Here is a 12,894-nt window from a genome sequence, read left to right on the forward strand (position 1 = left end):
GCACGCCAAGGTCAGCTGTGTCTGTCTGAGGCAAGTTTCTGTCCTGGCAGAAAGGAATGTCAGGATAACATTCAGCACCACTCACATCCCTGCCATGTGGAAGGGAAATATTCAAATTGCACAACTCAACCCACGCTGGTTCAGCACGAGTGGAAACTAAAGAACAAAATAAGAAGCAGCTGCTAAAATCAAATTGCTCGTGCTGCTCGCCAGGAAACCTTTGATGTTTCCAGCCAGAACATCCTGGTGGATTCCCAGCATCCTCCTTAGGAGTGATTTTATTGTAGGACTTTCACACCTTATCTCCCATTAAACTTTAATTTTATTGATCCTAAGAGTTTGCACTTCCTAAAGGCACTAAAGATGGTTGTGTTCATGTCGAATTTTAGCCTCTCTGCTGCTGATCAATTCAGTTTTTGGAAGCTTTCTGAGATAATTTCTTCCTCCTTGTTACTCCTTGCACTCCAACAGCTGCACTTTGCTTTCTTTCCAGCCACGTGTAATTGCAGTTCTTATCTTTGCTCTTCATTACCTGACCTGAAAATCCTGCTTGTAGAGTGAACCTGTCAGCACTTCCTGGCCTCTGCATCCCACAGGACATTTCCATCTTGCAGGGATTTGCTCAGAGCAGGGGGGGAAGTTTCCAGCAGATCTGTTTGCTTTTCCAGAGCTGACCTGAAATTCCTCTGTCCTGCTTGGCTGAAAGTTTCTGCTTCACTTCCCTGCTCAGCTGAAACTGCTTCATGCAACAGTTGGGTTCCAGTCTCCCTGAGACAGGAAACTCCTCCCTCCTCCACTGCTGACATTTCCAGTAGGATATGAAATAGGATTTATTTAGATATTTTCCAGGGATCAAGGTGTGAAACACCATCCTCGGAGCACAGGTACAAACACCACCACAGCTTCAGGAGTTTCCTTCCATCTCACAAATCTGACTAGAAATGAGTTTAAAATTGGCTTTCAAGGCTTTTCAGTCCTTGTTGGGGATTTGTGTCATCCAAAATGCTTTCATTTTAGGAAGCTGAATATTTAAATTGCACAAAATCTCTTCAGTTTCTTGCTTTTCCATCAGGCTTTGGTTTTGTTGTGGAACTGAAACCCTGACAAGTTTTAAACTTCATTTATTCTTTCTGACTTGGCTTAACCAGGTATTTAAGAGGAAATAGATTCTGACAGCAACAAGATTCTTTGTTCCATGATTATGTCCTGGAATGAGCTCCAGGAACCATTCCCAAATGCCTCTGGATTTCCAATTCCCCCACTCCTTTAACCTGCTCGGGGAGGTGCAGCTGAAACAAATGGCCCCGAGTTGAGATCAACCTGCAGAAGGAGCAGTTTGCTGACATGAAATCCTCCAACACCAGCTTCAAAGCAGTTTTTGTCTTATTTTTCTTTAGCTCAGTGTTATTTTGAATTTAGATACCAAGAACTGCATGGGCACCAAGAGTTCTTCCTGAGTTTTCAGCCACCTTTCCCTCGGAGCGGGGAGCAGCTCCTGGGGCTGTGCAGGAACAGTGACCCCAGGTGGAGTCTCACGTTCAGCACAGGCACATCCCGATTTTTCCATGGATACTCCTGCAGGAGAAGGGGGAAGAGATGGGATTGGATCCATCTCTGTCAGTCCCAGGGTGGAAATGGAGCCAGACTCTTCCCACTGGCATTGCAGTGAAATGATTCCAAATCCCAAAATCCCAGCAGAAGGAATCTCTACCCTTGTGTAACTTTTTATAGGAAACTTCCTGACACAATATTCCTCTGGAATTCCCTATTTTAAGCTACTTCCAAGAGTAAGAGACTGAAATAACATTGATTTTGTTGAAGTCCCCACCAGATCAGTGTCTCAATTCCTCAGCTTGCAAGCTCCCAAAATTGGCCCAGGAACTGGTTAAAGAACAGGTTAAAAGTGTTTTCCCATCAATATTTCACCTCAGCCATTTCCATTTGGGAAAATTTGAGACCCCTGGAGTTACAGCAGGCCATCCTCAAACAGATTTTTAAAGCAGTGAAAGGTGAAATCATCCCCTTAACACACAAGACTTTTATCTAGGAAAAATAAATCAAAAATGAGTGTTTGCACACCCCAATCCCCATTTTCTGTTCATTTTCCCCCTCAGTTATCCAGCTTTTGTGCTGTAAGCTCTGACTTATACACCACTTTTTTTTCCCCACCATTTTCTCTGAGTAAAACGTAATTCCAAAGTTCTGCACAGCTTCTCCCACAACTTCCAACTCAAAATTCATCAACATCTGGGTGGAAATGCATCGTTGAGCAGGTCTGACTTAAAATCCTGAAGGATTTCTGTTATATAAAAGGAGCTTTTTGTGGCTTAACTCAGAGATTTTCAGGAAGAGCTGCAGGGCAAGTGGCAGCTTTTATCCATGACAATGAATACCTTTGTTAACTCCAGTGAAAATATTGGCAAATATTTAATTTGCTGGACACTCCCTAAACCCCTCTGAGCTCCCAGAGGGGCACTGAAACTTGAGAACCTACAAAGAGACTCAGCTTTGGTTCTGGGGAGCTGCTCCAGCCAAACAAATCCCACAAACCCAGGCAAGCCTTGGATTCGAGGCTTCAGCAGCACAAAGCAGACAAAACTCCTGCTGAAAGATCCAGGAAAGCTTTTCCAGGCTGGCAGCAGAGCAAGGAAAGGGGGAAAGGAAGAGGGAGATCTCCAGGGATAAGGGGATGAGACAGCACAAAAAATATCCAGCATTCCTGGGAGACTCCAGCAAGGGAAACAGGGAGGAGGAAAAGGATTGATGAAAACAGCACAGTTTAAATCCAGATTTTATTATTCCCCCATCACCTGCCACCAACAGGGAGTTTATTATTCTGTCCTCTTTGGACTTGCAGAGGGCAACTGGATTTGAAAATGAACTAAAAAATGATGAATCACAGTATCTCAAGAGGTTTTTAATCCTTTATAGCTGATTTATTAATTAATTGCTGTGCATGTTGCTGTTAATCCACTGATCCAGACATGGGATATAGTTCAATATTCATCACACTCCACAGGATTTTCCAATCTTTCTCATCAAGGGCTTTGCAGGGAAGTTTTCTTTGTGTAAGGGAACAGAAATTAGAGTCTTGAGCTTCCCCAAAATATGGATATATGGAATAATCTACCAGTATCATAAAAGGCTTCAAACCATTGTGCCAAAAAATGGGGAAAACCTTCCCCATGTGGGAAATTAAAGCTGTAACAGTAGGTAGGCACTCTACCTAAAATCCAGGAAACTGGAGTAAAATCTTTCCCTCTGGACATCCTTCCTTATTTTCTCCACTGCAGAAATTGCATGGAGAGATCCCTCAGGGATGGGAGGAACTTGTGGAATTGATATTGCAATGCTTCCACCAGAAATTGAACTTTAATCGCTGATTCTCTGGAGTATCATCCATAAAATATGAATTCCAGGCCATTGTTTTGGGGTGCAGCGGGAGTTTTGTCACTTTTCCTGGCCTTGTGATGGTTAATTGTGGTCTGGGGAGTTTTTCCTCCCCAAGGGAATATTTCTTGGATGTAAGGTGCTGTCTTTACTCTGTCAGCATTTCTGCTCCCTCCCCTCCAGTGGCGTCCTGGGAAATGTGGAGATCTTCCAGCATTTCAGCCAGGCTGATCCGTGGAGCTCCATCATCATCTGTGTCACTCTCCACTGGAATATCTGCATCTAGAAACACACAGAAACCCCCCCAAAAAAACAGCTAAGCAAAGAAAACAAACCCCAAACCACCAGAGCAACCCCAAGGGAAAATGGGGGGGGAAAAAAAAAATATCAAACCAACAACACTAAAACAACCAACAAACCACAAAACCAAAAGCCCAAAAATACCTCCTAAAAACTCAACAGTCCCCTCACGGAACAAAAATGAATTCTGTATCAAATCCTTCACCCAGCAGAGATTTTGGGTGTAGGAGGAAAGTTCTCTTTCACTTAAAGGCAAGGAAACAAAACCCATCAGGTGAAGCACATCTGTGAAACACTTCACAGCATTTCTCCAGGCGTGAATAGTTTGGAGAATGCAAATAGAGAATTTCAGTAAAATGGTTTTGCCTTAAACACGATTTAAACATGATTTAATTACACCCCCTGGAGGAGTTAGAAAGGCCTTACTTCTGTAAATGTTGACATTTTTCCTTATGGTCTCATCCTCTTCCAGATCTTCCAGGAAGTCCTGGTATTGTCTGTAAAAGATGTGGGATGTATTTACTCCCCGTCCCTTTGGACTGATGGAAATTCACACAACAAAGTAAAATCACAGAAACAAAACCCCATCAGACCTGAGAGCTGAGACCAACTCGCCGCTGTTCTACCCTCACCTATTAATCCCAACTCATTTATCTCTAATTTTCTCCTTTTCTCCTCTCAGCTGGAGGTTATTTAGAAGCTGCTTTGCCACTGGACAGGGAGAGCAGATACTGAACCTTTCATCATCTGTGTCCGGGGCTTCCCTGTCCCTCTCCAGCTCCTTCAGCTTCCAGTTCCTGCGGCGCTGCCGCTTGGAGCGGTCGTAGCTCTTCTTGATCAGCACCTGCAGGGAAAAGCAGCTCCTTTCTGCACCTCCCAAAATCCCAAATCAGCACCCAAATCCACATTTGGGCACCTAAAACCAGCTGGACTGGCACTCAGCAGTGTTATATTGAATTTACACCGAGTTTGTTGGTTCAAATGTTTCCAAACAGTTGGGAAATGGTCCTGAAGGGACAGGCACACTCTGGAGTTATTATTCAGCACCCAGTGATTGGTAATTGGAATAAAACCAACAATTAGTGTATTATCTAACCATGGCAATTGGAAAAAAAAAAAAAAACAACAATAAATGTATAATTTAACCATCACTAAAATATTTAAGGAAATAATCCTTCAAAATCAGATGATGCTCAAATTTCACTGTTAATATCCTCTCTTCCTTCAGGCACTGCTCATTATAAAATCACACTCCCTCCTAGCCTTGGCTAATGGAGAGAACTTTGGACAGAGAAAGGGATTTTCTTACCACGTCAGGAATGTGCTGGGGGTTCATCTTGTTGGCAAATTCATCATTTAAGTTGCAGTTGGCCAAGTCGAAGCTAAAACAGAAACAGGGTTTTTATTCTGCTTTATAAAAACCCTGACCCCAATGTATCATGTTTGTGCTAAAGGGCAACACAGTGCAAGGTGCAGCTCCTAAGGAGCAGAAATATTTCCAGAGGAAGGGAAACAAATAAAAATCCACATTAACGTGCAGCTCTCCTGAGTGTGAGCAGCTGCTGTTCCCAAATCCTGCTCTGTTGGCACTTCCCAACCTCTGGAATCAAACTGCAACATCCACTGAGGTTCTGCTGGGCTCACAACATTCATGTTTAAACCTTTTTAAGCATCACCTAATTTGCCTAATCTTACAAAGAATTCACATTTGTTATCAGTGGATATGATATTTATTAGCAAACAAATAATTAATTGGTGTTTTTAAAAATCCTTCCCATTTATTTGTGGCTAAATTGTGATTCCAAGCTGCACTCTGAAGGCAATCAGCTCTCTTATTTCTAAGAATTTTTATGAAAACTCCTTCTAGAAAAGAGATTTCCTGGATTAGGACCAGGATGATTCCCTCCCTTTTGCTGCTTTCATTTTGAAACCAAAACAGTGCAACACTTTCTTGATAGCACATGAATTCAGTCATTAAATACTCATTTAATAAAAGTTTCAGAAAAGAAGAACAGACCCCAAGACCAGGTCCCCAGGATTCAGGATGTGCCCCAGGTGAGTGCAGCAGAAATATTGGTGATCCGTGTCCAGCTCTGAGGTTTTCCTGACCCAGGCTTCAGCCAGAGTGTGCTTTGGGAAAGGAAAATAAAACATTCCTTAACCAAACCCAGCTTAACCCCAACATCTGCACCGATTTAGACTCCACTTGTCATTAAACCTGTGTTTCTGCATCACATACCCAATGTATCCCTTGCTACTCCTCATTTCTCATTACATAAAAGTAAGGAAATGGACACAGCAACTCCCTGGAATTCCCAAAGGCTGCTTCTATAAATAGACCCCTGTTTTAGCTTTTAACTGAGAAGATCCATTAATTCTGATTAAAAAGAAATGTTTTAACAAAACCAATTCAGTCATTAAAGCTGCAAAGTTAATATTTCAATACCCAGTAGCAAGCAGAGTTTAATCTCTGCAAGAAGAATTCCTGCAAGTGGAATTCACATCCTGCCCGTGCCATTTCCAAACCAAATGGCCCCAAGAAAATCTTTTGCCAGTGGCAAGATCCAGAACAGCCCAGTCTGACTGTTCCAGGCAGACCCAGATCATGAATTCAGCTGAGCAGAAGGCCCAAAACACGAATTAAAGAGAGACATTCTCACCTTGAGTGATCGAGCCCCTGCCCCAGCACCTTTTTTCTTCTCATGGACCCTGTTGATGTCCATGATGATGAACTCTTCCAGCTGCTTGGGGTGGAACAGGCTGTTGAAGGGGTGGCGCCAGTAGGTGCTGCCATCGATATCAGCAACTGCAAAATGAGCAGGGAGAGAATTTCTTGTGGAAAAAGAACCATAAACCAAAATGAAGCTAACGACAGACACGATGTTTTCATCACTGTAACACAGTCATTTAGGATGTGACCCACGTTGCTGCAGGAGCAGCTGATCTGTGGCAGACTTTACTCAAAGGAATTATTCCCTGGATCCATCCTTCTAGAGGGATTCTGCTGCCCAAGCTCAGCAGCACACACCAAGCAAAGCACAGAATTTCTGGTACTGAAGTGGCTGAACATTTAATCCAGATGCCATGTAATTGTAGGGGAATAAAGCTGACACAGGTAAATCCTCAGAACATCCAGAAGCTCAAACTGAGCCTGCACATTCTGCCCAGGATCCTATGGCAATCAAGCTCAGAGAACTCTCAGCTCACTACAAAATTTCTGCTGTAGAGATAAATTTAACAACACTAAGGTCCAAAATTCCAAGATTTTGTGGAAGCAAACCCACAATAACCGTGCCAGCAGAACAATGAGGTGCTGAGGAAAACCCCAGACTCACTCTGCAGGGTTCTGGGGTCGATGAGGTGGATGGCACTGGTCACTCTGATGCACACACAGATCTGGCTCATGTTCCCCAGGCTCTGGGCCAGCTTGGGTGACAGACACACAACGTTGTCCTGCAAACCAACACAATCGATTGGCATTCCTATTTCCTCCATTTTTAACCAAATCTCCTGAAATAAATGTTTTAACTTTGTGGTTTTATTTTTCTAGCCCCAGTAGCCTCTGCATTTCCTGTGTGGATCCCTCCCTACCCCCCAGACCCTACAATCTCTGAATCCCAGCTCTTCCCACAACACCCTAAAGGTGAAGCAGAGGGAAGCTACCTTGCATATGGGAACAATTTCCACAGAGAAAGTGCTTTTGTAGTTGTAGACATTACTGTGGATGTCATGGGAGATCAAACGTTGGGATGATTTGGATCTGTAAAACACGAAAACACAATTTTTAGGAAACAAGAGACATCACCTGGAAATGTTAAGGAAACAGAGGTTAATTTTACCATGGCTAAGTGGAAAATACGGGACTTCTGTAGAAGGGATTTTGTCTGTTTTAATTAAAATACAGACTCCTCACACTTGCACTTACAAAATTCTTTCAAAAGGAAGGATTTAAGACAGCTCCTCAAAGTTCTGAGTGCTCAAGGCAATGACCAGGAGAGCTGTACCTGGATGGAACTGTAGACTGAAGGAAGTCCACCATCTTCTGGGCATGTTGCTTGGAAGAGTAATAAAAATCCAGGCCATCTGAAAAGCAAGGAAACAAATCTATTTCTGTTCTATTCTGTCAGATATAATTCATAAGCTTTTTCTCTACACAGCTCCCAGCACACACACATGAAAACATCCACCATAAATCCAGGTCATTCTGCCTCCAGAGCCACTCACCGTGGATTTCTTTGATCCTGAGTGTGTTTTGATGGAGCCTGTGCTTCAAAATCAGCTGCTCCAAATAGTAAAAAGTCTTCTTGTGCACAGTCTAAAGCCAAACAAACACAAAAGCACCAAGGTTATTTAAGAAGCATCAAGTACAAAGCAGGATCTCTGAAGAATAAACATTAATATGAAGAGAACACCTAGAAAAGAACATCCAAGTAAACAAAGAGATTTCAGAGTGCTCTACTTATACCAAATTATTTAAAGCTTCCATTTCTCCTTTTTGTGTGACTGGTTGCTAGAGAGATCTATTTCCTTTAAAGAAGAATTAAATATTTGTCCCACTGTTTCCAAACTGCCTTAAAATACAGGAGGGTATTTAGTTATCCACATAAGATCCTCCTGCCAGCACCATTTTAAAGAATGTTAATACTGGACAGCAGAAAGTTTTTCTAAACTCAGAAAAAATTCAACAACCTTGAACACAAGACATCCCTGTGGCTAAGTGTGAGTACATTTTTGTGTGAGAAATCCAGAAAATCACCCAGTTCTTTGCCTGATTGTTCTGCCACGATCAAATAAAAATTCAGTTTGCCTCTACCTTCTGCCTGACTTGCACCACAGCTTTCCAGAAATCCTTGGCTTCAATCCTGTGACAGTCTTCACACATCTGAGACTGAACAATGTACTCCACCACAAACACCTGCTGCAGAACCGCCCCATTTATCACCTGCAAAACAAAAGTGTCCAAGGTTTAAGCTCTGTTTGGGTCACAAATAACTGCAGTATTTTCCCATCTTTACTGGAACAGACATTCATCTTCCTTCTGATGAATGGCACTTTAGTGACAAAATTTAGGCAAGATGAAATCTAATAATAATAATAATAATAAATAATTTTAAAATCCCGTTGTTTGCCATAAAAGCTTTTTAAAAGCCACAGGGAGAAGGTTATGCTCCAGTTACCTCTTTCTGAACAGTCAATTTGAGCTTGATTCTCTTGGAATGTGGTTCTGTCCAAATGAATCCTGCATCAATCAGCCGGACCTGCCCGTGGGGAAGGACAAGAGCTCAGTAAAACCAAGCCTAACTCCACAAACAGAAACTTATGGTTCAGTAAACAACTGAAGAAGTGAATAATCTGAATTAAAGATATCCAATTAATAGCGCTTAGCTAGAACATGGAGGCTGACTGACATAAAATCTAGATGCTCAATCTCAGGTCCTTCCCTCTAAAAATATTCTGAACCTAGAGGATGCTTTATTCAACTGAAACATGTGAATTTTAGTTAATCTAGGTAGAGACCTCTGCAACCCTTTTTCATATCATCATAAACCAGTGAGAAAAAATATTGCATAAATAATTTCTGGAATGTGCAAAAAACTCTGAAATTGAGGTACATTAAGACCACATCAGCTTCCCAAAGTTCATTCTGCTCAGCTCCCATCTCTGCAGTAACAATTGTGATCAGTTTCTCACCTTGCTCAGGGAAGCTTTGATTTTCTTCAGACACAAAGCCAGGAGCTCTCTCGATTCCAGGGCACACTGGATCCAGGTTCCTGGAGGCTGGAGATACCTGGGATGCAGGGAGCATTTTACAGCACATTAGAGCTGCTTGAGCACTCTAAAATCACTCCAAGGACCAGCAGCTATTGCCAAAGCTTTCAGCTTAGTAACACCAATGCAGCTACAACTTCTATAATCGTATAAAATCACGGCAAAGTGGCTAAGGTGACTGAGTTCACCCCCCCGCACTGCCAAAGCCACCAATAAACCACATCCCCGAATGCCACATCCACAGGGCTTTTAAATCCCTCCAGGGATGGGGATTTCACCAAAGCCCTGGGCAGCTGTGCCAGGCTGGACAATCCTTTCCATGAAGAATTTTTCCCAATATCCAAACTAACCTTTCGCTGCCTGCCGCCTCCTGTCAGGGGCTGTGCAGAGCCAGGAGGTTCCCCCTGAGCCCCCTTTTCTCCAGGTTGAGCCCCCCCCAGCTCCTCCTCACCAAACCTGAGCGCCTTTGCCTCCCTAAACCCTGAGACCGATGCATTCTGAGTGCACTCCAAGGGCATTTTGCTGCCGTCCCCAGCGATTTCGCGGCTCCTCACCTCTCGCACTGCTTGCAGAAGTGCACCGTGCCCTGCTTGGGGATGCCCTCGGTGATGTCCACCTGGGCCCGCAGGCAGCCCACGCACATGTTGGCCGGGTTGGGCGGGATGGGGACGCCGCACTGGCAGCACAGGCTGGGACACAGGGACAAAGAGAAGCACAGTTAGTCACGGCCACAGCCACAGTCACAGTCACAGCCACCGGGAACCCCGGGCCCCCCGCCACCGCTCACATGTGTCCCTGCGCCGGGGCCGCGGGGGCCGGCAGGTACTCCATGGCTGCGGAACACGCGGCGCTTTCCGGCCGCCAGAGGAAGAGGAGGAGACGGCGGGGCGAGCCCAGCCCGGCCCGCGGGAGGGTGGAGCGAGGGGGACACGGAGAGGCCGGCGGGAGCCGTGAGGGAGCACGGAAAGGGCCGGCAGGGAGCCATGGAGGGGCGGACGGGAGCCGTGAGGGAGCCGTGAGGGAGCCGTGAGGGAGCCGTGAGGGAGCCGTGAGGGAGCCGTGAGGGAGCCGTGAGGGAGCCGAACGCGGAAAGGGCAGTCAGGGGCCATGGAGAGGCGGGGGGGAAACGGTGAGGGGATCATGGCAGAACTGAGGGAACGCGGAAAGGGCTTTTATGGGGCCGTGGAGAGGCGGGCGGGAGCTGTGAGGGAGCCGTGAGGGGGCCGTGATGGAGCCGACGTGGAGAAGCGGGCGGGAACCGTGAGGGAGCCATGGAGGAGCCCTGAGTGAGCCCGGAAAGGGCGTGAGGGAGCAATGGAGCGGGCGGGAACCCTAAGGGACATTACTATTAATTAAAAATTAAATGATATTTTTATTTACAAGGAGGAGCCGGTACAGTCCGTTCGCTTTGTATTCTATTGGTGATGTACCATGAGTACCCTATGGAAAGGGAACCGCCGTGGCAGCGGGTCAGAATTAAATGACCTTTAAGGTCGTTTCCAACCCAAAGCATTTTGTCATTTGATGATCCTGTGACACCAAGGTCTGTTTGTGGGTCAGCATTTGTTTCCTGCAGGTTATGCCGCAGAAAAATAAAGCTAAATTGCATCAACACGTTGTGTGGGATTTATTTAATGTGGTAACATCCTGATGGAAATGGAAGAGTTCTTTCACTTGAGGACAGAAAATCACAGCCTGTTGAGCTGTCTGCCGTGTTTTTAATTCTTTGGCACATTTTTGTTTGGTGTGCTGCTTGTGTTCACACAGTTACTCACTTCTGCTCCTTCGAAATTAAGTTTCTTTGCAGACCTCTCTGGAGACTTACTATGGACCATATTATTAAAAACAATGAAAGAAAAAGCACAATAAATAAAAGAAATGTTTCCCTGCTCTGAAGTTTTGTTTCAGAACCTCTGCTACACAGTGCGTGTTACACAGTTTTTACTTTGAAGCCCTGATGAATCACTCGATCTTTGATTTTGGAAATAAAACACTTCCAGCTGGCATTTGGAGAGTCTGGCATTGGGAGAGGGGTAGGACAAAGCCTGTCCTTTATGGAAGCCACATCTTTGAAGTCACTGGGAGGAGAACTGGATCCTGAGAGTGCTGGAAAAGTTTCTGTTGCAGATTTATTTTCAACTGCATATTTATTTTCTCCACTTAATTTTGGTGCTGATACACCAAATCCCACCTCAGCTCAAGGCACAGCCTCAGTGAATATCAAAACTGGGTTATTTGTGGTCATCAAGGTACTTTGTGTTGCCTCTGCAAGCTCTGGTTGCTTCTGTGGAAAATTTGTGTTTTAAACTGTGTTACAACCACTTCTGAAGGGTTCTATATTTTTGCACAAAATGAAGTAAAAAGCAAAGCAGCCTGAATCTCACCCCTAGTGAAAACCGTATCACTTTATACTGATTTCTTGCGTGGTTTTCAGTGAGTATTAAATGTTATATTGATTTTATATAGGCATTTATTGCCTCCACTGCTGTATTCTTTCACATAATTTAAAGGATCTGTGCCATAGGCAAGGACAATGGGCACACCATTTAAATATATGTTAAATTTAAAAATTTCACACTCTTTTAAACCAGGTTTCAATATAGATTTGCTCTCAGGCTTATTTGCGGATGGCTGAGCCCTCAAGAAAGTCCCTGTAGGTGTTTTTGGGAAAGCTCAAGTGGCAAGGCCAGAAAAACCAGGAGACTTTGTGCCAGTGACAGCAGCTCCAGCAGCTTCATTTTCAGTAGGAATGTCCAGTAGATGGTAAATTCATGGGGACTATCCCTGTGATTAATTTCACAGACACCTGAGGTCACTATTCCCTCACACAAACTGCATCCAGGAAAGGAGGTGCTCCAGGAGCTCCTGGACCTCTCCTCCCGAGGAGCTGCTCTGACCTTCCCAAAGAGGGTTTGTTCTGGGCTGCTGCTTTCATTACCTGTGCTCATTTCAGTTTAAAACTCCCAGGAATTTAAGAACAGAACCAAACTGTTTTACACTTACGTTTTCCTATTCACTCCCATTCAAGTTGGGGATTCAGAGCAGTGTGCACAGCACCTCCACATCACAAACAATAAAAATATCCTCCTTTAACTGCAGGATTTTAGTAACAGCATGGGAAGGGCTGTGCAATAACACTAAAACACCTTTCTGATCTTTACTGCTGCCCAGTTTAGTTTTGAGGAGGATCCTGGTGGTACCCAGTCTGTATTTCTTTACAAATCTATTTCTCACAAGCCTTCACACATTCCCGACAATTTTGCTCCTCTTCCTATTGCAGGAAGCCACGATTTAGTGAAAATGGAGCAGTTCCCATTCTGACAACAGAGGAATTTCCAGAGAGGAGAATTAACAACAGAAGAGTCACCAGGATTCAGAGAGGGGAATTAACAACAGAAGAGTCACCAGGATTCAGAGGGGAATTAGCAACAGAGG

The 12,894-nt window shown here is 44.4% G+C and overlaps 1 protein-coding gene across 1 annotated transcript; it reads right to left on the reverse strand.

The window, feature by feature from the left end:
• Nucleotides 1-2,774: 2,774 nt before the first annotated feature.
• NMD3 (NMD3 ribosome export adaptor) lies at nt 2,775-10,508 on the reverse strand. Its single transcript, XM_053986759.1, has 15 exons — nt 10,247-10,508; nt 10,014-10,148; nt 9,382-9,478; nt 8,868-8,948; nt 8,504-8,632; nt 7,915-8,005; nt 7,695-7,773; nt 7,354-7,450; nt 7,026-7,143; nt 6,351-6,496; nt 5,708-5,820; nt 5,000-5,072; nt 4,428-4,534; nt 4,117-4,187; nt 2,775-3,672 (listed from the first exon to the last, which is right to left on the reverse strand). The coding sequence occupies exons 1-15, from the start codon at nt 10,288-10,290 to the stop codon at nt 3,539-3,541; spliced, it is 1,515 nt and encodes a 504-aa protein (XP_053842734.1). The 5' UTR covers nt 10,291-10,508; the 3' UTR covers nt 2,775-3,538.
• Nucleotides 10,509-12,894: the final 2,386 nt, after the last annotated feature.

Source organism: Vidua macroura, chromosome 10, assembly GCF_024509145.1.
Source record: "Vidua macroura isolate BioBank_ID:100142 chromosome 10, ASM2450914v1, whole genome shotgun sequence".
Lineage (NCBI taxonomy): Eukaryota > Metazoa > Chordata > Aves > Passeriformes > Viduidae > Vidua > Vidua macroura.